The sequence below is a fragment of the Myotis davidii genome, unplaced genomic scaffold (assembly GCF_000327345.1).
Source record: "Myotis davidii unplaced genomic scaffold, ASM32734v1 scaffold9, whole genome shotgun sequence".
NCBI lineage: Eukaryota > Metazoa > Chordata > Mammalia > Chiroptera > Vespertilionidae > Myotis > Myotis davidii.
Window position 1 is genome coordinate 504,976 of NW_006299435.1, and position 25,607 is coordinate 530,582.

At 43.8% G+C, this 25,607-nt stretch overlaps 1 protein-coding gene across 1 annotated transcript in view; it reads right to left on the bottom strand.

Moving 5' to 3' along the window:
* The window catches only part of MUC13 (mucin 13, cell surface associated), a 20,629-nt gene extending 10,227 nt beyond the window's left edge, over positions 1 to 10,402 (bottom strand). The window contains exons 1-6 of the mRNA XM_006775023.2: positions 10,363 to 10,402; positions 9,852 to 10,052; positions 6,134 to 6,247; positions 4,307 to 4,413; positions 2,045 to 2,100; positions 261 to 424 (exon numbers count right to left, since the gene is read on the bottom strand). Of these exons, the coding sequence (XP_006775086.1) occupies positions 261 to 424; positions 2,045 to 2,100; positions 4,307 to 4,413; positions 6,134 to 6,247; positions 9,852 to 10,052; positions 10,363 to 10,402 (682 nt within the window). The remainder of the gene's footprint in view (positions 1 to 260; positions 425 to 2,044; positions 2,101 to 4,306; positions 4,414 to 6,133; positions 6,248 to 9,851; positions 10,053 to 10,362) is intronic.
* Between the last annotated feature and the right edge of the window lie 15,205 nt (positions 10,403 to 25,607).

Below are 25,607 nucleotides of genomic sequence, written 5' to 3' on the forward strand. Positions count from 1 at the left end.
TCCAGAGACTTTGTTCAAGGCTACTTTCCAAAAAGAGAAACAAACTGGTCAGTTTGAGGAGTTGAGAGATAGTTAGAAAGGAGTAGAAAGCAAGTGAGAGAAGAAAGGGAGTAAGAATGGACTAGTAGAAAGTCCATTCTTGGAGATCTATAGATTCAGTTATCCAATTCCTCTTGCCCCCTTCTTACATAAATGAGAAAGTTTACAAAAAGGTAGGTGGATGTTCTGGTAAATTTTGAATAAAATTATTCCATACTTACTAGTATAGCCTGAAAAGGTATTAGGGTTGCTTGCAATTGCTTTATTAATTGCGTTAGATACGGTCGTCTCATTTTCTTCTGAAGTTTCTGCAAAAAGGTTTACTACTGTTACAACAACCAGCTTGTCACCAGCACGCATTTTAGATCTTGCTGGAGCAGATGTTCTGAAAATGAAATGAATTCACCACTTGAGGACCTGAACACAAGCATCCACAGATTGGTCTTGGAACTTCCTGTCCTCCCAAGTCTCCCAGTTCCCATCCTGATGCACAGATACAGCCATAGTTAGGGGCCTAATAAGGAGGCTGGGGTTGCAATAAGGTAGCAATTTATAGGCCCAGAGCTCTCTGCTCAATGTGTGTTCAGAGGAAACCTATGGCTAAAGCAATATCCCATTGGAGGATCCTTAGAAAAATTGTGGACAATAGTTTTTAGAATCTAGGAGCCTGGGACTAACCAGATGGTCCCAGGTATACAGATGCGGTAACCCAAGTTCAGAGAGTTTCAAACAGCTGCCCATCCATGCAGCCAAGAAGCGCCACGGCCGGATTCAGATTTGTCTGAAGCCATCCCTTCCCGCTATTCCTGTATTATCCAGTCGTGCTACAAGCAGGAACTCCGTTGTCCACTAAACCAAAGCAAAGGCCTGGAACGGGGCCAGCCCCCCAGCAGCTGTCTCCTGTGAACTTCCAGCTCAGAGCCTCTGTGTCAGGGCCCCGCCTCTCTGCCTGCTGCCTGCCCCTTGCCACTCGGCACTGTGCCTGCCCTTAGTCTGCCTGCTGGTCTCCTGGGTGCCAATCACACTTGCCCCTCATTCACCGTCAGCTCAAAACTCACCAACTTCAGGAGGCTTTCTCTGAATTACATGCATAAATATACACAAAAAATTGACAAAGCTTATAAAGATAGATGCGATGGTCAAACCATAAAATATGGATTCATTAGGGCTGCTTTTCCTGCACAACTTCATTCATCTTAGACCAGTGGTTCTCAACCTTCTGGCCCTTTAAATACAGTTCCTCATGTTGTGACCCAACCATAACATTACTTTTGTTGCTACTTCATAACTATAATGTTGCTACTGTTATGAATCATAATGTAAATATCTGATATGCAGGATGGTCTTAGGCGACCCCCGCCCCCCTGAAAGGGTCGTTTGACCGCCAAAGGGGTCGCGACCCACAGGTTGACAACTGCTGTCTTAGAGCATTCTTTCCTCGGGCTGCAGCACCTGGGTGTGAAGGCTGATACAGAACCGCTCACTTCTTGAGACCCTTTTGCCTCCTTGTGTCCCTAAATAGCCCTCAACACTGGTCACTGCATATTGATGTGCTCAAGAAGTGCTTGTTTTTACTGCAGGAAGAGCTCACTACTGGTTCTTCAGCAGCCACCGGTGGGATTTGGGTGTTGTCTCCCTCACTCCCCCCATATGAGGGAAGAGATGACCATGAGCCTCTCATTCTTTTCCTGGCCCCTGGAATGCACATTCCGGGGATAGACCAGGTGTGGTTTGTAGCCAAGGGGTCAAACCAAACAAAGGGGTCCAGGTGATGCCCTGGACCATGCATGCAAATTGCTGAAGAGCCAACCACAGACAGCATCTTGCTGGCCTCGGGGTACAGTCTGCCCAGCCACCCCAAGGTCAGTGTGACATCAGGCTGACCACCTCTTCCAGACCTGTGACTTTCCACTGGCGGCCTTAGTGCTGCACAGGGAACTCAAGAGAAGATGAGAAGTCAAGCAAACGCACACCAAAGTACCCCACCGGTCCATAGCAGCCTTACCTTACTCTATGAATCACAGTCTGTCCATAATCAGGATTTTTAAATGCACCTGCAAACTGTGGCAGAGAAGAACAAATTTAGTAACAACTACCAAGAGGCAGGGAAAGTGATACTGTATCTAGGTTTTAACATACATACATTTCTAAACTCCTGTATATAAATATACATGGCTCATTGCAGAAATTATTTATTCTTGATATGCTCTCTAACACCTTTCAGTAATGTTTGCTGTAGAATGGTAAGAATGTAATATAAGTCAGGGTTATCCAAGAAAAAGTTGGAAACCTAAAAAAGCAAAGTCAATGGTCATGGTCTTAAAAATTAAGGTGACTAACTCATTAGGTTTGTCTTTTTAAAGTCACGGTAAAGTTTTGCGTATTTATTAGACGTATCTGCCTGCTCCATACATGCATCAATTCACCTAAGGAACACTTCTTCAGTTGTCTGCAAGGCAAGTGCACCAGGGGATAAGAAGGCAGGCGCCATCCAATCAGGCCTGCCTGGCCGCCACTGCACAACAGAGCCAGCAAGTGAGGAGAAGGCAGGTCTGAGGTCAGGCAGATCTGGGTTCAAATCCCAACCTTCTCCCTCATCAGCCTGGTGACCTTCAGAGGGTTCCTTCACTCTCCCGGTCCTTGACTGCCTAATCCACAAAATAGGCACCAGAGTATTCTCTCTCCCAGGGGGCTCTTTGGAGAATTAGAAATATTACACATACAATGCCAGGTCCCGCATGCAACAGGACAACTCCAAATCAGGGACTAGCCATGTGGGTCCAGCTGGGTAAAACAATGGATCCTGGGAGACCTCTCAAGGTCTGAGCTGGGACTGCCCCAGCTACCGAGTCTGCTGACAGGACCCTGCAGAAAGGAACTTGTCTCTATTTTCCTATCTCTCAGAGTTGCAAGGGAGTTCTGGCACATCCCTTTTGGATTCACAGCCTCTTGGAAATGAAAAGAACTCTCTCTCCCCTTCCTGGTGCCCTGAGACCATCAAGACCTGACTGAGACCAAGTCCCTAAACTGGTCTCTGGAGCTAGAGGGGCCTTTTGGTGGCCACAGTGGCCAGTGCTGGGTAAAGGCACATGAGAAAATCCAGGGCCCCCTGGAAGGAGGAGCACCTTGACACTGCCTTCTTCAATGTACTGACTCTCATCCAGGACGGCAAATGGGAACGTGGATCCAGAATAAGAGGAGACGACATGGGCAGTGGGCCCGTCGGGCACAGGGGCATGACCGGGGCCAGGGCAGCCGGGGTTTTATCCCAGTGGTGCCAGGCACCAGCTGTTCCATCCTGGGCACTAGTTCCCTCTGTACAATCTGTAAACTCTTTTGGATAATCCTTTTCTATATGTTATCAATTCTAATAACAAAACTCTTTCGCAATGAGGTAATTCTGAATGGAAAGACATTGTCATAGAAAAAGACCTTAGTTTTTATGGTAATGTCTTGCTACACTTTGGGAAACACTGGCTGGATGCCCTCTGCAAGCCCCTGCAGGTCCCACGCCTGTGGTTCTGGTGTGGAGATCTCGCGTGGACGCAGCCGCTCACGATAACCACAGTGGAAAGGAGGAATTGTGCACCCTGGCATTTTTGACAATAGGGAGGAAGAGGACCAGATGTGCCTTCAGATGGAGCTCCTCTTCCAGGTATTAAAAAACACACTAGCTCAGAAATGTATGCATGTTGGAATGTAAAAAAAAAAAAAAAAAGCAACATCTTTAAAAGGTTTTCTCTTCAATTCTGTGGAAATAATTCATTTTATTTTTTTAAAATATATTTTATTGATTTTTTACAGAGAGGAAGGGAGAGGAATAGAGAGTTAGAAACATCGATGAGGGAGAAATATCAATCAGCTGCCTCCTGCACACTCCCCAGTGGGGATGTGCCCGCAACCAAGGTACATGCTCTTGGCTGGAATCGAACTTGGGACCTTTCAGTCCGCAGGCCGATGCTCTATCCACTGAGCCAAACCAGTTAGGGCGGAAATAACTCATTTTAAAACATCATTATATTTACCTGCTCATTTAAAAACATTCTAAGAGCTTATGTAACGACCCGTGTGGCATGGCTGGAGCGAGGACCATGAGAGGCCCAGTGCCCGAGGAAGGTGCCAGGGACTCAGGACAGCTGCTGTTCACCGACCAGAAAGAGTGCATTTCGCTACTTGAACAACTACTGGGACAGCTGTTCCACCTGAGTATCAGCCCTCTGCTCTGCGACTCAGTGTTATACAGGAAGGAAGGCTGGAAAATACTTACAAATTTTATAATTTCCACATATAAGTTTTCATAGGCCTGCGACTTTTCATCTTCCAAGCCAGATGTTTCTGATATGTTTACTTTAATTGTTCCAGGGAAAACCTTTCCTGAAATTCAAGCAGAATCTTTCTGTAATGTTTAATGTAAAGAAGGTCATTTTCATGTTGTTTAAAAACATACTTTAAAAGAATTCTAAGCATTGAATGATGCTGTGACAGGAAGCCTGGAAATGCGATAAATGTTACCCCAAATCCCACCCAACCTAACACAGCCATTTCCATTTTGGTATAAGGTATCCCCAACTTTGCAAAAGTGCGCTTTATGCCACTTCACTTTGACGAAAGGCCTACATCAGGACCTGTTTCGTGAACCAAAAAAAACCCTAAGAGGATTTTTGCTTTTATAAAAAAGTTGAAAATCAAAAATAGTGTTCAGGGTTGTAATTAATTAATTAATTTATTTTAATCCTCACCCGAGGGTATTTCTTTTCCATTGATTTTTAGAGAGAGAGAAAAGGAGAGGGAGACCCACAGAGAGACAAACATCGATGTGAGAGAGATACACATTGGTTCAGAGCTGGGGGATCAAGCCTGCAACCAAGGTATGTGGCCTTGACCAGAATCAAACCTGTGACCCTTCAGTCTGCGGGCCGGTGCTCTAACCACTGTGCAACCGTCAGCATTCAGCATTTTGCAGCAAGCTGCTATAGAGGCAGCTCACACCCTGAGCTGTGAGAGTGGCCCACCGGCCGTTTCCCTAGAAATACCCCTCAGTATCCCAGCACCAAACAGCCATAGCTGTGCACTGTGTCTGTGCTTTATCTCTATGTATTTTGTGCTTTGTTAGCAGTATGTCTCCTAAGATAATTGCTTCTTCATTTTACACCATTTCGGTGTACAAAAGGTTTTAGTGGAAAGCTCTGCTTTCAGATAGCAGGGAAATCTATATTTCCCCCAGTTCCTTTTTTTCCTATGCATAGTTTATATCATTATAATTCCAAGTTTATAGCATGAATCTTCTTTACTTATCCTATATAATAAAAGAGAAACATGGTAATTGGCGTACAACGGCTACCCTTCCCATTGTCTAATCAGCGAGATATGCAAATTAACTGCCAGCCAAGATGGCAGCCGGAAGCCAGGCAGCTTGAAACTAACATGAGGCTTGCTTGCTTGCTTCAGCAAATCCTACGGCAGAGAACCCACCAGGCCTGTCTGAACACGTGGTCTTAGGCACTTCCCCTCATTCTGCCGCAGGGTCCCCACACGCCAGCACTACTTTGTGCAGTTGTTGTACCTTTTCAGGGCGTTCGACACCTGTCATTCCCACTGTGTCCGCATGGCACTGTTCCCTTGGACAGGAAAAGTGAAGGGACACAAACATTCCCAGACCTCAGGACTAGCCCACCAATCTGACAGCCCATTTCCTCCCACACTTGGTTCCACGGAGACAAAGGCAGGAGCCATCTTTGTAGTTTACTGGCCTTTGTTGCCTCCAAATGTTCCTCTACCTCTCGTATCCTGGAAGCTCTCTTGCCATTATTTTAAGTTTTCTATTCCACTTTAATTAATTAATTAATTAATTAAATATATTTTTATTGATTTCAGAGAGGAAAGGAGAGGAAGAGAGAGATAGAAACATCAATGATGAGAGGGAATCATTAATTGGCTGCCTCCTGCACGTTGGGCTGAGCCCGCAACTCAGGAATCGAACCTGGGACCCTTAGGTCCGCAGGCCAACGCTCTATCCACTGAGCCAAACCGGCTCGGGCCTATTCCACTTTGGATATGAGATGCAGCTCTGCATGGTTCATCCTTTATAACTCACCTTTATTGCATGTGGAAGAATTATAGTAATACCCATCAAAACACAGGCAGAAGTATGAGTTCTTCAGACCCACACACGAAGCACTACTGCTACAGGAATCTTCTTTGCAAAGACCTGAGATGGAATAGATAGAGGTGAAAAATCCACAGAACCACAAATAACACCTGGAAACATACTTTTACATTTTCATGCCTCCCTCCTGGGAACCTTCTATTCCTTGGTTGTGTTATTCCAGGGCACACCCTGAGAGGAGTCAGAAACAAATACATATTTTCTTATGTGTCTAGGGAGCTTGTTGCTGAAATTCTGGAACAGGTGCTTGTGAACAGTAAAGGTCAGAGCTTGGTGGCAAGACTGTGCTCAGAGCAATCTTCTAATTCCTAGGAGCCAGGAATCTCTGCACCTCAAGGAACCTCAGGAACCTTGGTGTCTGACCCTCTAACACCAGATAGGGCTCCCCAATCTATTTTATAGGAGTCATCATATTTTTAAAAATGTATTTTATTTTTCCATCACCATTTATCTCTATGTTCTCTTCCATCCCCACCCCCACTGGCAATCACCACACTGTTGACCATGTCCATGAGTTCTCTCTCTCTCTCTCTCTCTCTCTCTCTTTCTCTCTTTTTGCTCAATCCCTTCAACACCCTTCCACCCCAGCTGTCTGCCTACTCTCTATCTATGAGTCTGGCTCTAGTCTGCTTGGTAGTTCAGTTTGTTAATTCAAGTCAAAATATGAGTGAAATCATGTGCTACTTGTCTTTCTCTGGCTGGCTTATTTCACTTAGCATAAGGTTCTCCAAGTCCGTCCCTGCTGTCGAAAAGGGTGACATTTTCTTCCTTTGTACAGCGGAGTAGTATTCCATTGTGTAGATGTACCACAGCTTTTTTATCCACTCATCTACTGATGGGCACTTGAGCTGTTTCCAGGTCTCAGCTATTGTCAATAAAGCTGCTATGAACATAGGGGTACATATCTTCTTTCAAATTACAGAAAGAATATATTTTAAGGAAGGTATAAGTAACTGTATTATAGGGATGAACAGGCAAGAAGCTCCAAAAAGAAACTAGATGCTATGTTCTGGTTAGCATACATGATATACAGATCCATTATGTGCCGGAGACCAGCTCCAGCATGTCATAATTTCAAGAGTTTCATCAAAAGGTTGACGAGGCTTGGGGACTCAACAGGGTTGAGTCACAAATGTAGTCAGTCACCTGTTGGAAATGGCTGAAGGCATTTCCCCAAACCTGAATAGGAAACGGATTGTGGCTGCCAGACAGCTAAAAGGCATTTTAATCTACATGTTATTGCCTCCTACTGGCCAAGCACCTGAACAGCCGTAGGCTAATTCCTCCATTCTGACGATGGACTCTGTACCAAACCCTGACCCTTTGAATTTGTATATCTCTGCCTCGCCTCAGGACAAGTTGTGTTAATAAAAAGCATGGGGTCCTGGGGATGGAGAGAACCTAAGACCTTAGACTTAAGATCTTGGATCTTAGCTCCTTTAGCTAAGCTCCTCTGACCCCCAGTGCCTTTCAAAATTATATCTTGTCTCCGGACTCTTTATTAGTCTCTGGATTCCTATAGCATCTACACACAGCCTTCTCCAGATTCCTGAACCCTTCTTGATGCTGGGACAAGAACCCCGGCAATAATGAAAAGAAAGGAATGTTAAGGGGAGAATGTGGATTAAGTCAGTGATCATTCTAAGAGGAATTGATGAAATGACACTCCATCCTCTGGCTTTCTAAGTGGATGACTTGAATAAATGGTTAGGATAATATTGCAGTTGTTTTCTGCACTGCTGGCTGGGACCCCAGACCAGGCAGGGTGAGGCATCTTTTTTTTTTTTTTTTTTTATCTCCAGAGATCAAATTGAATCCAAGGAAGAAAGTTAGGTCAGTGGCCAAATGATGATCTTGGCTGGCCATTTTATTCATCTCTTCAAATGAAATGATTCTGAATAAATTACGTGTCTGACAACCTTCAGAGTTGTCTGATTGCTTATGAGCCTTTAGGTGGATATAGCTTTTTTTTTTTAAATCTACATATAAGGTACAATGTGTATAACATGCTCTTTTTTTTTATTAAAAGGGGGAATGCACACCCAGCTGGTGTGGCTCAGTGGTTGAGCATCCACCCATGAACTAAGAGGCCATTGGTTCGATGCCCTGGGTCAGGGTACATGCCCGGATTGCGGGCTCCATCCCCAGTATGGAGCACACGGGAGGCAGCCGATCGAAGATTCCTTCACATCATTGATGTTTCTACCTCTCTCCCTCTCCCTTTCTCTCTCTCTCAAATCAATAAAAACATATGAAAAAAAGGGGGGGAGAATACACAAAAACACACAAATATGTATGTTTATATTTGTATAGATTATCTATGGAGGAGACACAAGAAATTGGCCGTAGAACTGGCTTCTGGGGAAGGAAACTAGAAACCTGGATCCTAAGGATTTAGGACAGGAGGGAGATTTAGTTTTTATTGATTATACTTTTACCCCGTCTAAGCTTCTTTTTCCACAACTAGTGGCCCCTCCAAACATGAAAGACTGGGAGCCAGGTCATACATAAAGGCTCCATTTGCTTAATCACCATTTTTTGGGATCTACCAGAGAACACTGGGGAAGCCGAAAGACGTGAGTGTAGGGAGACTCAGCTTGTTCTGTGACCTGGGGTAAGTGGCTGCCCCCTCGAGGCCACTGTTTCCCTATCTGAGAGCAACAGGGTTTATCCAGATCCTTCAAGCCTAGGTTTGAGGATTCTTTTAGACCAGGGGCTGACAAACGATGACTCATGAGCCAAGTCTGGTCAATCTTCTGTTCTTATAAAGTTTTACTGGTGCACTGCCAGGCTCATTCAATTGTATAGTGACTATAGCTGCTTCTATGTCAAAATGGCAGAGTGGAGTAGTTGCAAGGAAGACCCTGTTGTGACCCACAAAATGTAAAATACTTACTAGTTTGCCTTTATCGATAAAGTCTGCTCACCCCTATGCTGGACCAAGCTTTGGGAAATGAATCAGGTGGTTTGTTTCAATAACTTTGGCTTGAGGTCAACTCTTAGACAGTATTCCCAGCACACCTGGCCTTTGGACAATGGCCCCGGCCACGTCTAGGGCTGTGTGAGCACTGCTGTTGCTTGGCTTTTTATCCCTCGGGTTCAAATTCCACAAATTGGCTCAAACTCCTGATTATGATTGGCCACCATCATAACCTATCCCATTTTTCAATAACACCTGAGAAGGAATAAGGTTAGAGCTGACTCCTTCCTTAGGTAAAGGAGCTAGATTGGGGTTGTGGGGGGGGGAGGGGTAGAGGGGAGGGAGAGAGTGTGAAGCATTGGTGCTTATTTGGACCTGGCCTTCACAGAGAAGCTGAAACTATTTTTGAAAACCCCTAGGGATGGGGCAGTTGGAGAAATGCCTTTCATAAAGTCTAAATTTATAAAAATATTCCACATCTGGCAAATAGCTTGAGGTAGGATGGGTAGTAAGGAAAGGAGGACAGAATGGAACTGTGGGTAATTTTTTAGGGCCTCAGCCATCACTACTAGCTGTTGTGACTCAGATTTTTGAATTCCAAGGGTTCTTATTCAAGGAAACCTTGAGTCTCTATAACCACTTCCCTATCCCAGTAGAACATACTTGCCTGCCACCCTCCACAATGCTGACTCCTCAGTGAGGTGTCTTTGAAGGAGTTGCTCTTACCTGGTGAAATGACACTGCTGGTGGTGGTAGTGGCGGCGGGAGCGGCAGTGCTGGCAGTGGTGGTGGAAGTTGTGGTGATGGTAGTGGTAGTGGGAGTTGGGGTGGTGGTGGTGGTGGTGGGAGTGGTGGTAGGAGTTGTGGTGATGGTAATGGTGGTGGGACTTGGGGTGGTGGCAGTGGTGGTGGGAGTGGTGGTGGGAGCTGTGGTGATGGGAGTGGTTATGGGACTTATCGAACTTTGGCTGATGGCTGGAAGAACAAAGATGCCAAGTTTCAGAAGGCAGAACATTAACTATATAACGACCGTTGCTATCTATATATACACTAGAGGCCTGGTGCATGAAATTCGTGCATATGGGAAGGGGGTGTCCCTCAGCTCAGCCTGCCCCCTCTCACAGTCTGGGAGCCCTCAGGGGCAGGAGGCAACCCGGCAATTAGGGGAAGGTGACACCCCATCACACCTCTGCTGCTGCCACTGCCAGCAGTGCAAGCCTTGTTCAGCCCTGGTTACCTGAGCCTTGGGCGGTCCTGGGTGGCTTGGCAGTCGCCATCCAAGGTTTGCCTGTGCCTCGGGCCGCCCCTGGGCAGCTGGGGGGCTGAGGGAATTGGGCTCCGCCATCTTATGGCTGTGGGTGCTGCCATATTTGAGGGTGTGGCAGTCAATTAGCATATTCCCTCTTTATTAGATAGGACTAGTAAAAGCCTAAGTGACCTTTCAACTGTTTGACAGTAGCTGTACGCTCACTGACTGAGGGCAGATGCTCAACACACAGGCATGGAAACATGGAACAGATTGATGGATCTCAGAGGGAAGTGGGGAGGAGGACGGGCAGGAAGAGATTAACCAAAGATCTTATATGCACACTAGAGGCCTGGTGCACGGATTCATGCACCAGTGTGGTCCCTTGGCCTAGCCTGCAGGGATCGGGCTAATCTGTGCACCAGGCCTCTGACATACCCTGATGGGTCCTGGATTGTGAGAGGGCACAGGCCAGGCTGAGAAACCCATTGGTGCACAAATCTGTGCACAGGGCCTCTAGTTATTTAATACAACAGTTGACCCTTGAATAACACAGATTTGAACTGCCTGAGTTCAAATTATACTCAAATTTTAAAAGTCAAACCTGTGTTGTTCGAGGGTCAGCTGTAATTAGTACCCAATTAATTTTTTTCTGAAAAATAAATGCAAGAGGTGCTTGAATAATGTTGTTTCATTCAACATATTTTTGCAATAATATTGATGAGATGTAGGAACTTAACTTCTGTTTGCATCAATTAGCCTATGTAAAACTGGTTTCAATATACATCATTTTGCTTTAAGTTGAAGAACCTATTGACAAGGTGAGGACTTACTATTTGGTTGACAACATTAAAAACGAAAATATATGACTTCTTCAAAACACACACACACACACACAAACTCACATTAAATTAAGTTAAAAATTATACAGATAAAACTGGGGAAATGACATTAAAATACGACATAGAGTTCATGAATACCAAGGAGTAATATCATTTATACCTGTAGTTGTAGAACTGTCAATCCGTCACCAGGTGGCGCGGTTACAACCTGGAAATGGACTTCTTTGTCTTTTTACAGTTTAAGGCAGTGGTTCTCAACCTTCCTAATGCCGCGACCCTTTAATACAGTTCCTCATGTTGTGGTGACCCCCAACCATAAAATTATTTTCATTGCTACTTCATAACTGTAATTTTGCTACTGTTATGAATCGTAATGTAAATATCTGATATGCAGGATGTATTTTCATTGTTACAAATTGAACATAATTAGCTCATAGTGATTAATCACAAACACAATATGTAATTATATATGTGTTTTCCAATGGTCTTAGGCGACCCCTGTGAAAGGGTCATTCGACCCCCAAAGGGGTCGCGACCCACAGGTTGAGAACTGCTGGTTTAAGGCAATTGTCCCAATTTTACTTACATGGCAAAGCTGTTGACAATTATGAGAGAGAGAGAAGGGAAAGGGTGTGTGTGTTTAAAGAATGGTGAAATAAAAAAATTCATTAAGTGTCTATTAAAACTCCAAAAATTCCAGACACATGAACTTTTTAAAGAGTAAGCTGAACAGAGATGATCTTTGCCCTAAGGGCTATGGTGATCATCAAAGTTGTCTTTTTTTTAAAAACCCTTAGACACCTTTGGACATAAGGGTTAGTACAGTGGTTCTCAACCTGTGGGTCGCGACCCCTTTGGGGGTCGAACAACCCTTTCACAGGGGTCGCCTAAGACCATCAGAAAACACATATAAAGGGTGTCCCAAAATTCACGCAAGATTTGAATTTTGCATGAGCATTAACAACAACAAAAAATAAAAGCCTAATTTTACTTGGTTTATTGAATCAGATTCTAATATGTGTTGCCCTTTGATTTCAATCCCTTCAATACGGAAAACACATATATAATTACATATTGTTGTTTTTGTGTAATCACTATGCTTTAATTATGTTCAATTTGTAACAATGAAAATACATCCTGCATATCAGATATTTACATTATGATTCATAACACTAGAAAAATTACAGTTATGAAGTGGCAATGAAAATAATTTTATGGTTGGGGGTCACCACCACATGAGGAACTGTATTAAAGAGTCGCGGCATTAGGAAGGTTGAGAACCACTGGGCTAGTAAATGCTTAGTGATCCATTGATCAGTTTTCTAGAACGCTTAATTGTCTTTAGAACTCTGACATTGATAATCAGTTAAACACATGATTAAAAGAAGAAGTTTTAGAGAAAAAGCAATTCCTAAAATCTCGAGTATAGAAAACTGCTGAGAGTCTCCCTGATTCCCCCTGGGTCTGTGAGTCCCCAGAGGGCAGAATCTGGTTCTTCCCCTTGATGGGGCCCAGCTTAGCCACTCCTAGATGTTGAGGAGATAAGCAATTGCTCTTCCAGGGGCCAGAAAATGGCCCACCAGCCAGTCATGGTGACTGCTGCTACTCCTGTTCCTACTGTTCTCATTTATCAAGGGCTTACCCCGTGCCTGACAGGACCTGGGACGGAGATAGGAGAGACACATTTGATAGAAGAGTGCACCAATACTTAGAGGGGTTAAGAGATTTACCTGGGGCTAAACCTTTAATTCCCACACGTAAGGGGGCAAAAAACTCTTGATGCCAGAAGCAGGGATTAAACCTGCTTCCTGCACTGCACTGGGACCCAAATGACATCTGGGGGCCAAAAGGAAGGGCACTGGACCCTGGGGACCTAAGTCACTCTTCTCTGGCCTTGGGAATACCTCTGGTTTACTGAACCCCAAATCTTAGTCCAGAGGCCTCCTTAGTACTGCTCTATCCTCCTTCACCACTGACTGAAATGCCTTGTGTCTTTGAGCCCACGTGGAGAGGAAATTTCTTCACAGAATAATCCATCTGTGGGGCATCGCTGAAGCCTGTTGGCTCTATCGCAAAGACAACAAACATGATTAAAATAATTTAAAAGACTTAAATGTCCCTTACCTGAAGTTACAAAAAGGAGGGTGAGAAGACAGAGGTGAGCGAAGGCTTTCATTTTAGATCTTCTTGTTAGGTAACCCAAGGAGGAAATGATCTTCCCCAAACTGCCTTCTGATTTAACTCTCTGTCAGGTACAAAGTCCAGCCATTAACTGACGTCAAACCAGCCCAAAGCAATTACTCGTCAGGGTTTGGTCATATACCATAGGTCTCAGATGAGCTTCTGAGATGGAAGAGGTGAACCTGGCCTTATGAACTATTTTTCTATCTCATGGTCCAAAATAACTCAGGACAGTTAGGATGGTTGTGGGGGAGGGGGGAGCCTCCTACCTTATGATGAAGCCATTTTGCTCCTAAGTGTTTACCCAAGAGAAATGAAAGCACACATCCACACAAAGATGTGTACATGAATATAAAGAGATATATATCTTTATATCCCAAACGTCCCCAAGCTACCACCTTTTAGGAGGTCACCATTTCTTAAAATACCCAATGATACAGCCTGGCTTTACTCACCCCATGTGAGTGCAGGAAATCCATTTTCTTCCCCTGGTAGTTTTGAGAATCCCTGAGGAGTACTTCCATGTTTCCCCAGCCTGGTTGTCACGGAGGGGGAAATACAATGTAGAAAAGGGGAAAATTTTAAGCAAATGAGTTTATTTTCTCTTCATTCCTGGTTGTTCGCTGCTCAAGTTGCTGCCTCCCGGGTCCTGTACTGACAGCTGCTCCTCAGCCCCTGGCCTCTCACAGCATTTCAGGAACCAGCTTTATCAGTTGGATGAGGGTCTGCTTAGTCCAGTCCTTCCTCCTGAAAATCCAGAACCGATATCCCCTGGGGGTAGCCCGGGCCTGAAGAATGGAACCAATATCACCTTGTTTTTGCCCTGACCTTGTAAACACAACATTTTTTATATTATTACACTAGAGGCCCGGTGCACAAAATCTGTGCACCTGGGGCAGGGGTGGGGTGGGGTCCCTCAGCCTGGCCTGCGCCCTCTCGCAGTCTGGGAGCCCTTGGGGAATGTCTGACTGATGATGGCTTAGGCCCGAGGTTAGTTAGACATCCTTAGTGCTGCTGCAGAGGTGGGAGAGGCTCCCGCCACCACCACTGTGCTCACCAGCTATGAGCCTGGCTTCTGGCTCAGTGGCGCATCCTCTGTAGGAGCACACTGACCACCAAGGGGCAGCTCCTGTGTTGAGCGTCTTCCCTGCTGGTGCACGTCATAGCAAGCGGTTGAGCATAGCATTTCATTAGCATATTATGCTTTGATTGGTTGAATGGACAACCAGATGACCGGACACTTAGCATATTAGGCTTTTATTATATAGGATAGGAGACTAGTTTCTTCTTGTCCCAAAAGTCTCCATTCAGCAATGGGATTTGGGGTTGGCTCTTATAATGCTAGGAAGCTCATTTACATATTTTCCCCACACAAGACACCTCGTGGGCCCATGTTTTGTGCTGTTATTCTCAACTTGAGTGATTCCTGGCACCAGGAGTTAAACAAAAACCTTATTTAAAAAAATCATTTTCTCTTTTCCTTTGAAACTCACTTCTTGAGGTAGGCATAATTTTTTTTTGAGGCAGGAATAATTTTCCATAATAAAGAAGTCCATTTACATTATAAAATCCCATGAGTTTGATAGATGCACATACATAGGCACCATCACGCTCAAGATGCAGAACATTTCTATCGTACCCTGACATTTTCTCTTCCCCTTCACAGTCCATTCCTCTCTCCACCCCCAACTCCAGGCAACATTGATCTGCTTTTTGTCACTAGAGAGCAGTTGACTTTTTCTAGAATTGTAAAACAATGGAGTCATATGGTATGTACTATATGTCTGGCGTCTCCCTCTCAGTATAATGATTTTGAAAAATTCTTCCATGTTATGTGTGTATCAGCACTTGTTTCCTTACTTCCCTCATCCATTCCTCCCTTCTGCCTTCCTTTCCTTTCTTTTATAACTTTATTGACATAAAATGTATGTATAATAAACTGCATATATTTAAAGTGTTGGCATGTGCATACACCCATGAAATTATCACTGTAACCGAGTTCTCAAACATCCTCATGATCCCCTGAGCGTTCTTGGGTCCATCCTTCCCCACACATCCTGTCTGAGGGAACCACTCATCTGGTTTCTGTCGTGATGGGTTGGTTTGCATTTCAGAATTTTATAGAAATGCAATTGCACAGATGTTCTGGGTTTGGGGGTTCTTACTGTTTGGCCTGGCTTCTTTAGCGCAGCATGATTAATTTTAAGATTCATTTATGTTGTATATATTAATAGGTCTTTTCTTATTTCATAATAGTAATAATAGATATGTTGGATGTACCATGGTTTATCTATTCACTTGTGGATGGACATTTGAGTTGTTTCCTTCTTGACTATTACAAAATAAAGGTGTTATGAATATTCATGTACACATCTTTGTGTGGACTGTTTGACCTGGCTTCTTTAGCGCAGCATGATTATTTTAAGATTCATTTATGTTGTATATATTAATCGGTCTTTTCTTATTTCATAATAGTAATAATAGATATGTTGGATGTACCATGGTTTATCTATTCACTTGTGGATGGACATTTGAGTTGTTTCCTTCTTGACTATTACAAAATAAAGGTGTTATGAATATTCATGTACACATCTTTGTGTGGATGTGTGCTTTCATTTCTCTTGGGTAAATACTTAGGAGAAAAATGGCTTCATCATAAGGTAGGAATATGTTTAACTTGTAAGAAATTCGTCAAACTGTTTTCCATAATTGTTGTGCCATTTTGCATACCTGCAAATTTCAGTTGCCACCCATCCTTGCCAACACTTGGTCACTATCAGTCTTTTAATATTAACCATTCCTAGGGTATGTACTGGTATCTCACTTTGGTTTTAATTTGCATCTCCTGGTGACAAATGATATTGAGCACCTTTTCATGTGCTTATTAGCCACTTATATCTCTTGCAAAAATATTTGTTCAAATCATTTGTCCGTTTTTTTCTTTCTTTTTCTTTTTTTGCGGGGAGGGGGAGGGGAGAGAGAAAATTAATGTGAGAGCGACACATTGACTGGTAGCTTCCCACACGCCTCCCAACTGGGGCCAGGTTCGAACATGCAACCTAGGTATATGCTCTTGAATGGGAGTTGTTTGTCATCTTATTTTTGAATTGTAAGAGTTCTTTATATATGTATTTCATAGATGGTCTCCCTTTGCCATTTTTACATGGCATTTCAACCATGTACATTTATACATTCACTTTATAAAAGGCTAACCAGGAATCTAGGAAAATCTAAAAAGTGGCCTGAGGTCACAAGATTAGTGTAGGGTCTCAAACACAGGGTTTCCATTCCTGTCTCCTAAACCAGCAATAGCCTACTGCTCCATCTTGTCTTGGGTCCCGGCAATCAAGGGAGCAGTGCCCACAGCACGCGACTGCCATGTCTGCCAATGACACCATGCTACAACCGTGTCAGCACTGACCCTGGTGTTCTATACCACTTCTCTGCTGAGCATACAACACAGATGACCAGGAGGGTCGGAGGCCTGCTAAACACCTGCCTTCCTGACTCGCCCCTGGCCTCACCTGGGGAAACTCAGCCTCAAAGCAAGTCAGGCAGTCCTGATAGTGCGAACCACTAATAGCGCGAACCAGCTGTCATCCCTTCTTATGTCCCCTCCTAACCCGGACCACACCTGATACCAGCACCGCAGAATTACAGGTGCGGTGCACAGAGCTTCTCATTCCGGGAAAAGCTTTGTAGCTCATGTGCCCTTCCACATGGAGGGGACACAGTGAGTGCCAGGCTCCTGGGCTCTGGGCGTTGCTTTATTCACTCTGCCCTGAGAGAGGAGACATGAGTTATTTCAGAAGAACCCACTGGGACGACTCACCTCTGATCCTGCCTTTTCCCTTTGGGGAGGGAACCTGGGGACTCACAACCGTTGTGCCTGGGAGGGAAGGGGGTCCGCATTAGGAAGCCGAAGCCACATCCTCCCAAAGGAGCGATATTTTGTCTCCGTCTGTCATAGTCTTTGTTTTATTTCTTACATGATTCAGAGCCTGGGCGAGGAAAAGGGGTGATATTCATTAGCACAGCCCCAGCTCCATTCTAGAGCTGTAGCTGTAAGTCCAGAACGCAGACTCCAGTTTCCCATAGAAACAAGGCGCACTAGAAGGCAACGCAGACAAATGAACGGGGCTGGGTCTGCTGGGAGGCAGTGGTGTGGTTGGGCTCTCTTCCTGGGTTTCTCTCCTGTCCTCCACACAGCGTGTCAGAGGCTCAGCAGTGGTTTAAATGCCCCCCATATGGGCTTCTGGTTACTGGAGATGTGTTCCATTTAAAAAGCGCAGGGAGGGGCTTTTGGAGTCTTGGCTTGTAAAACTCTGCCACCGGTTATCTAATCACCCCACCGAGTTTAGTCAGCTCTTAAAAAAAAAAAATCTCATTATCATCTATCTTCCGGAATGAATAAGCTCTTGGAGAAGTTATATGGATGGGGCTTTCCCCAGGAGGTAGTTGACCTCTCACCTACAGTAATTCCTCCTCCACTCGCCACGGGGGAGGGATCCTGGGGAGGTTTGACTAATGTCAGAAAGCTCTCTTCAGGCCCTAACCGGTTTGGCTCAGTGGATAGAGCGTCGGCCTGAGGACTGAAGGCTCCCAGGTTTAATTCTGGTCAAGGGCATGTACCTTGGTTGTGGGCACATCCCCAGTGGGAGGTGTGCAGGAGGCTGCTGATCGGTGTTTCTCTCTCATCAATGTTTCCAACTCTCTATCTCTCTCCCTTCCTCTCTGTAAAAAAAGCAATAAAAAATATTTTTAACAAAAGAAAGAGAGAAAGCTCTCTTCAGGCAGCTATAAATGGTGATTCAGGTTCCCTCCCAGAGGAAGTGAGTGGTTCCAGGAGGTGTAACTGCTCTCAGGGATGCTAGGGCTGGGCCTGGGATTGTTGCTCTGTAAGAGGAAAATTGCCAGCCACAGATGGGAGCAGTCTGCCCCTGGTTGGGTTTGCAATTGTTTCTGGTTTGCACCCGTCAGCCTTCCCGAACGCACTTATTCCCAAAGTGAGAGAGGATGTGACGCAGGACCTGTGTTCCCCAGACCAGCAGTGCCAGCGTGACTCGGGAACTCTTCGTGGATGCACATTTCAGATGTGCCCACTGAATGGGCCGTCTGTGTTTTAACAAGACTCCGGGTGACTCTGGATTTCAAGTGGTCCATGGACACAGCGTAGAGGACACTGATTCACTCCGAGGGGAAACCAATAGCCTTTCCAACTTACTTTAGTTCTGATGACACCGGGAGAAAACCTCACTTGCTGCTGGCCTAGCTTTACCTGTCTCTCGAATACGCCCCTACTTCCCTTTACGAGGCAGAGAGAGCAGGTCTCAGGCACAGAGCCTTTGGTAATCAAAGATGCACACCCAGAATCCGATACCACTTTATTTTTATTGTATTTACTTTATGGGGACTTTCTACTGATGGCAAAGAAAACTAGTGTTTTATATGAGGTGACGATGTAAAGTTTATTTTAAAAGTAAATTCACTCATCTTAAAGGAAGAAGTCGATTCCATGAAAAAGAGGACGGAATTAAAAGTAAAGACAGTAGCGTAGTTCCCCCTTATCCACAGGGCACGTGTTCCAGGACCCCCAGGGGGTGCCTGAAACCTCAGTAGTGCCAAACCCTACCCAACTGCAGCTCTGCCCGACACACGGGGAGGAGTCCTCATTTGAGGCGCAGACTCTCCAGGAACTTGCACATTGTCCAGCCCTCACCTGTTCCCGCACCTGTGTAACCATCCCTTCCCTGCAGTCAATGGCTCATTGTCATTTGCTCCAGGGATCCCGTGCGGAAGTCCTCATAACAGTGTTAGGCTTTCTGGTGCGACATGCTGGCGTCAGTCACGCCGTGTTTTCTGTTCACGTCTTCCACCACAAATGCAACGCCTTTCCCCTCCTGAGCACGTACCATGCCATGTGGAGGTGAGGCAGCAAAACCAGCCTGAATTTCCCCCCCTTTTCACAACCTCATGGATAGGAGATTCTTTCTTACCATATATCCTAGCAACCTCACATATTCTTTCTCACCTTATAAAGTCCAGATCTTTTACCTTTTCACTTAAAGGGAGCACTTCATGGCCTGTCTTGGGCATAGGCGATCGCCAGCATCACTACCCTGGCTCCTGGGGTCATTATTAAGTAAACTAAGGGTGACTTGAACACAAGCGCTCAGATACCGTGACAATCGACTTGATCACGTAGCCAGCTACTAGGTGACTAACAGGGGGGATACCTCTACAGAGCAGATAAAAGGGGCTATTTCTGTCCTGGGAGGGAGGGAGCAGGAGCCAGGAGATTTCATCACTACTCAGAACAGGGCGTGGCCCTGGCCGGGTCTCTCAGGTGGATTGCAATTGACCTCAGGTGCGTAAAACAGAGGAAAATGAAACAGTAAATGAGGCAGGGACTGCTGTATATATTAGTACAGTTTGTCAGGAATCTGAGGGTGGCACAAAATTGACGGAGGTTTGGAGAACACTGAGCTAGGACACATCGTTGAGGGGCTGTTGAGGGAGAGGGCCTTTAAAAATATGGAGGCAGGGGAAGCAAACAGGTAAATTAAGTAAAAGAGAAATACTCAGTATCAACAACGTGAAAAAATGCCACATCATACTAGTAAAAGAGAAAATGGAGTGAGCGGAGATCTGACTTATTTTCTGGTTGGCTTTATTCAGAGAAACACCTGTTCCTGGGAAACCCTCCGCCCCCGCCCCAAACTGACTCAGTCTGGGGAGAGCGCAATGGCGTTTAGCTCAGTATTCAAGGCTTGAAGAGCCATCCCCAAAATCTTTACCAAACATTCTGTTTGCTTGTTGTTGCTGCTCCCAGTCACCTATAAAATGTCTCTTCCAAGAAGGAATCTTTGATTTGGCTTTCTCAGAAACTGTTTTCTTTATGGCAAATTTAAAAAAAGAAACACCAAAACTTCGACATCTACTCAAAGCAATTCCCTGAGAGGTTGCTTAGCACTAGGAATCAATTAGATACCATGATCGTAAGACCTTTTATTGGCAAAGGTGAAAAGAACAATGATGCCTGCTGTTGGCATGGTGAGTGGGAATCAGGCCTCTGAGCAGCCTCTGAAGAAGGAACATGTGCTGGTGTGTGCTACAGACCTTCAAAAGTGGATGCCACCCTTGACCCGGGAATTCTGCTGTAGGAATTTATCCTGAGGAGATAGCCAGACATGTGCTCAAAGACATTTTTTACAAGAATGGATCACTATTATTTTCCATAGAAAAAATTATAAACAATGGAAATGTCCAACATCTGGGGCTTGGTCAAGACAAATTCGGTGAGTTCACGAGAGGAATATTACATAGTCATTATGACAAAGAACATTTTCAACAATACCGTATTTTTACTAACTGTGAATAAACTGTTAAACAACATATACATTGAGGCCCTTGGGATCCAGCAGCCAGTGTTGAGTTTACATTCTCACTTTCATTCATCAAATACATTAGGGTATTGACAAGCACTAGACACTGGTCCAGGCTCTGGGGATATAGCAATGAACTGAAATTAGCATTTCTGCAATAACTCTGTGCAAAATGCTATGAAGGACAGGTTTGGGGTGTGGTGGGAGCAGGTGTAATGGGAAGGCCTCACCTTGAAACACTCCTGGCAAAGTACACCCACTAAGCATAACACCCAGCAGAGGCACACAGTAGGACACAGTGAATAACCCTTGATTGGTTGACTTTCTCTAGTGGCAAATATGTATACCAATCTCTGCTCCACCCGAGGCAGCAGCTGCCACACAGGGCAGGACCAGAAACAATCCTCCCCTCGGCCCTCCTGACCTCCTGTGGGGCTCGACTCCCCAGGGAGACTTCTCTCCTAGTGGCCCTAGTTGTTCTCCCCGGAAGTCTCTGTAGTGTCTCCTAAGTCACAGGATGGAGGGTGGAAGGGGGGCTGGGCAGTGGTGTCTGCAGAACTCTCTAGCAGCGATCTTGTCCGAGCTCCTGCTGAGTCAAGATGCCTTGCAATAATCTGCCCTGGGAGTATTTGTAGTCCCTGGAAAAATATTTCCATGTCTCTCAACAGTGCCTTCTTAGAGGGTGGGGTAAATGTGTGGGTTTGTGAATTGAAAAGCTAATTACCAATGGGGCACAATCTCTGGAGTTAAATTTTAGTGGCAATACCCCGACAGTCTTTCAGGGCTGGGTTCCCAGGGTGGTGTTCCCACATGGACCCAGCATAGAGGGTGAGAAGGCCAGTTTTCCCCCGTACTCCATCCCAGAGAATTAAGAGTGAGCTGGTGTCACTTCATTATCCCTAGCATAAATATAAAAAAGTACAGATAATTTTAAGTGTGGGTGAGGATGTGGAGAATTTGGAACCCTTATGCACTGTTGGGGCAAATGTAAAATGGTGCAGCCACTTTGGGAAACAGTCTGGCAGTTCCTCACAAAGTTAGACTTACTATTTGACCCAGAAATTCTACTTCTAGGTACTCCTAAGAGAAACAAAATATGCTCCCACAAAAACTTGTACATGAACATTCATTATTTGTAATACCTAATATCCATAAACCAATGAATGGGTAAGCAAAATGGGGTATATCCATACAATGAAATATTATTCCACCATAAAAAGGAATGAAGTACTGATACATGGTACAACATGGATGAATCTTGAAAACATTATGTTAAGTGAAATAAGCCAGTCACAAAAGACTATCAATTGTATGATTCCATTTATATTAAATGCCCAGAATAGGCAAATCTATAGAGACAGAAAGTAAATTGGTTGTTGCCTAGGGCTAATGAGAGATGAGAGGATTAGGGGATGACAGCTGAGAAGTAAGGATTTCTTTCTGGGGTGATGGAAATCTTCTAAAATTGGTCGTGATTAAATTTAAATGAGTGGATTGTATGGTATGTGAATTATATCTCAATAAAGCTACTACCCCCCAAAATAACATAAAAGAACATTAAAAGAGTGAGCTGGTCCCAGCCAGTGTGGTTGAGTGTCTACCCATGAACCAGGAGGTCACGATTCTGATTCCTGGTCAGGGCACATGCTGGGTTGTGGGCTCGATCCCCAGTGGAGGCGTGCAGAAACATCTCATCATTGATTTCTCTCTCATCATTGATGTTTCTCTCTTTCTCTTTCTTCCTCTCTGAAATCAATAAAAATATTTGGAGGAGGAGGAAAATCAATAAAAACATATTTTTTTTAAAAGTGAGCTGGGATGGATTAGGTAGATACAACATCAGCGCAATTTTAGAGAGGACCATCTTAAAGGAAATTTGTATCACCAGAGACTTCCCTCTGCCTACACATAACTTTTGCAATGACCATAACTCTGTATAGTTGAGAAGAGCTCTAGAAATGTAGCTATTAATAACAACTTACACTTAAAAAGCACCTACCATGTGTCACCATTCCCCATGCTTTAAATTTATTAACTCAAAACCATGAAGTAGATTTACTATTATTATACCCGTATTATAGCTTGGAACCTGAAGCACAGGTAGGACTGTGATTTAGATCAGGGTCAGCAAACTTTTCCTATGAAGAGTCAGATAATAAATATATTAGGCTCTATGGGCTAAGAGGTGAAATTGAGGATATTATGCAGACATTTATAAAACAAGAGAAAAAACACATTTCCAAAAAATATTAAAATACAATAGTAATTGAGCACAATTTTTGGAAATACTGTTCTACTAATAGAAGAATAGAATTATTCTTGGATGGGGGAAATATTTTGCTTAATTGAGGTTCAGAGTTAAGTTTCCTATTATCAGAATCGATGACAAATCGATGACACTGTTAATGCTGATTAATAATAAAATTTTATGTATTTCATCTTTGAGAATGTCTTTCACACAAATATGTACTGCCAAATGCTGAGGTCAATCCATGAGCATATAATTTTGAGGATATTTATTGCTTGGAAGGCAGTTATAGAATTCTATGAGATTCTTTTATTGGTAATGCCTTTTAGCATGCCATTATATTGCAAATTAATCACTTCCAATTGAAAGTTAGCTAGATGTTCCTCAATTGCTTCATAAAATGGACTTTGAAATATAAAATTTGTTTTCATACTTGCATTAAAGCCCCAAAAGTACTGCAGGAACTATAGTTTAAGTTCAGATTATATGTCTGCTGCAAATTTGTGTGGGAAAGATCTTCTCATTTTAATCTTTTGACCACACAGGAAGTATAGAAAGCAGCTTGATGTGACTTGTGACTTACACAACTTCAATAGTTAAAATGACTTCACCACAGTATAAAATTTGCATATAAACCATCCTAGTCTGATAAGAGTGGTTCTTCTCACTAATATTTTAATCTCAACCCTGTACTCAAAAATTTGCAATAAAACTTTACTACTGCTAAACCATCACACTGCTTTATAGTAGGGTAAGTCAGGATATTAGCTTCTACATGTGACAAAAAACCACAGAACATGTTGGTTAAGTTCACTGACAGTGAATGAAGTTCACCGTTGACACTACTGGTTACATAACACATGATATATTCAAATATTTTCAGCTAAATGCTTACTCATAAGTAATACAAGGAATAGCCATCCATAAGCTTCAAATGCCTAGCAAGCTTTGAAAATGAATCACACTATAGTTTTTTCTGCTCCACACATATTTCTACCACCTCCAGTTGTAACACATCTTAGCAGATTCTACTTCAGTTTATACTGAAATAATGTTTTCTCAACTTCTTTGAAAATCACTTTTTTAAAAACTTTATTGAGATTTAATTCACTTATCATACAACACACTCATTTAGAGTGTGTGATTTCATTGAAAAATATCCTTTCTTACAGTTGCTTCAGTCACTTCAAATTTGTCACTGACTCCTTGAATGAACTGCTGAGTAGTATTGGTAACATCTGTCAACTCTTCAAGAACAAAGGAAAACCACTCAAAATTATTTGCCTTGTTTATTAGTTGACTATTAGATTCTGTCCCCAATGTTCTCAACTCTCTGAGCAACTGTTCTTGCTGCAACTGTCTTAAACAAGCTTCTCTCCTCCGGACACATTGCTTGGGCTGCTTCACTCAAACACAACTTAATTAACTCACCCCTAAATGGCTTTCCTTGCTTGGCTCACAAATGAGCCACTTGGAAACTTGCTCTGATTGCAGCCTCATTTTTGTTATTTAATTTTAGGAAGAAATTCTGCTGTGATGAGACATTCCATGTGAAATTTTCTCCCCCCCCCACCCCCCTCCTCCTGCCATGGCTGCTTTCCTTTGAGTTGGAAATATTGTGATATGTCTTTAGTCTGGTAATATTAACATAATCTATTATTTCAGGCCACCTATAGTGTCATGGTCTAAAGAGTAATGCTTTGCCATCTAATTTGATAACAAAATAATCCATACTCCAAAACAATGCATTCTGTGACTTAAAAATGACACGTGAAGTCCATTTTGCTCTTCTTTTCTTGTTTTGACATGATGGTTATATGCTGGTAATTTAAAAAGTAAACAAAATGTCACAGCATGACTATATACATGGTATTTGAAACACTGTTGAGCTATAACTGCATCGCCGTGACACGTAATGTGTGGAGCAGCCGTCACGTGTTAATCTCTGACTGCTCTACTCTGCTATTGTAGCACAACATGCAGCCAAATGGGTGTGGCTGCGTTCCAATAAGACTTCAATTGAGGACACTGAAATTTGGGTTCCGCATCATTTTCACACCAAGCAAAATATGATTCTTATTTTGATATTTCTCAGTGATTTAAACGTGTGAAAATGACTCTTAGCTTGTGGGTTCTACAACAACAGACAGCTGGCTGACTTTGGTCCATGGGATGGAGTGAGCCAGCTCCAGCTCTAGAGCGCGGTCAGCCCAGTGGGGATGGATCCTCACCAAGGTCACAGCTCATCCCTGTCCATAGCATCCTGAAGACCGACAGTCTTAAACAAGTTTCTTTCCTCCGGACACCTTGCTTGGGCTGCTTCAATCCGACACAATTTAATGAACTCATCTCTAAATGGCTTTCCTTGCTTGGCAAACAAATGAGCCACTTGGAAACTTGCTCTGATTGCTGCCTCATTTTCGTTATTTAATTTTAGGAAGAAATTCTGTTCTGTGGGTGTTCACTTTTAACCTCCCAGATCAGTGACGGCGAACCTTCTGAGCTCGGTGTGTCAGCATTTTGAAAAACCCTAACTTAACTCTGGTGCCGTGTCACATATAGAAATTTTTTGGACACATA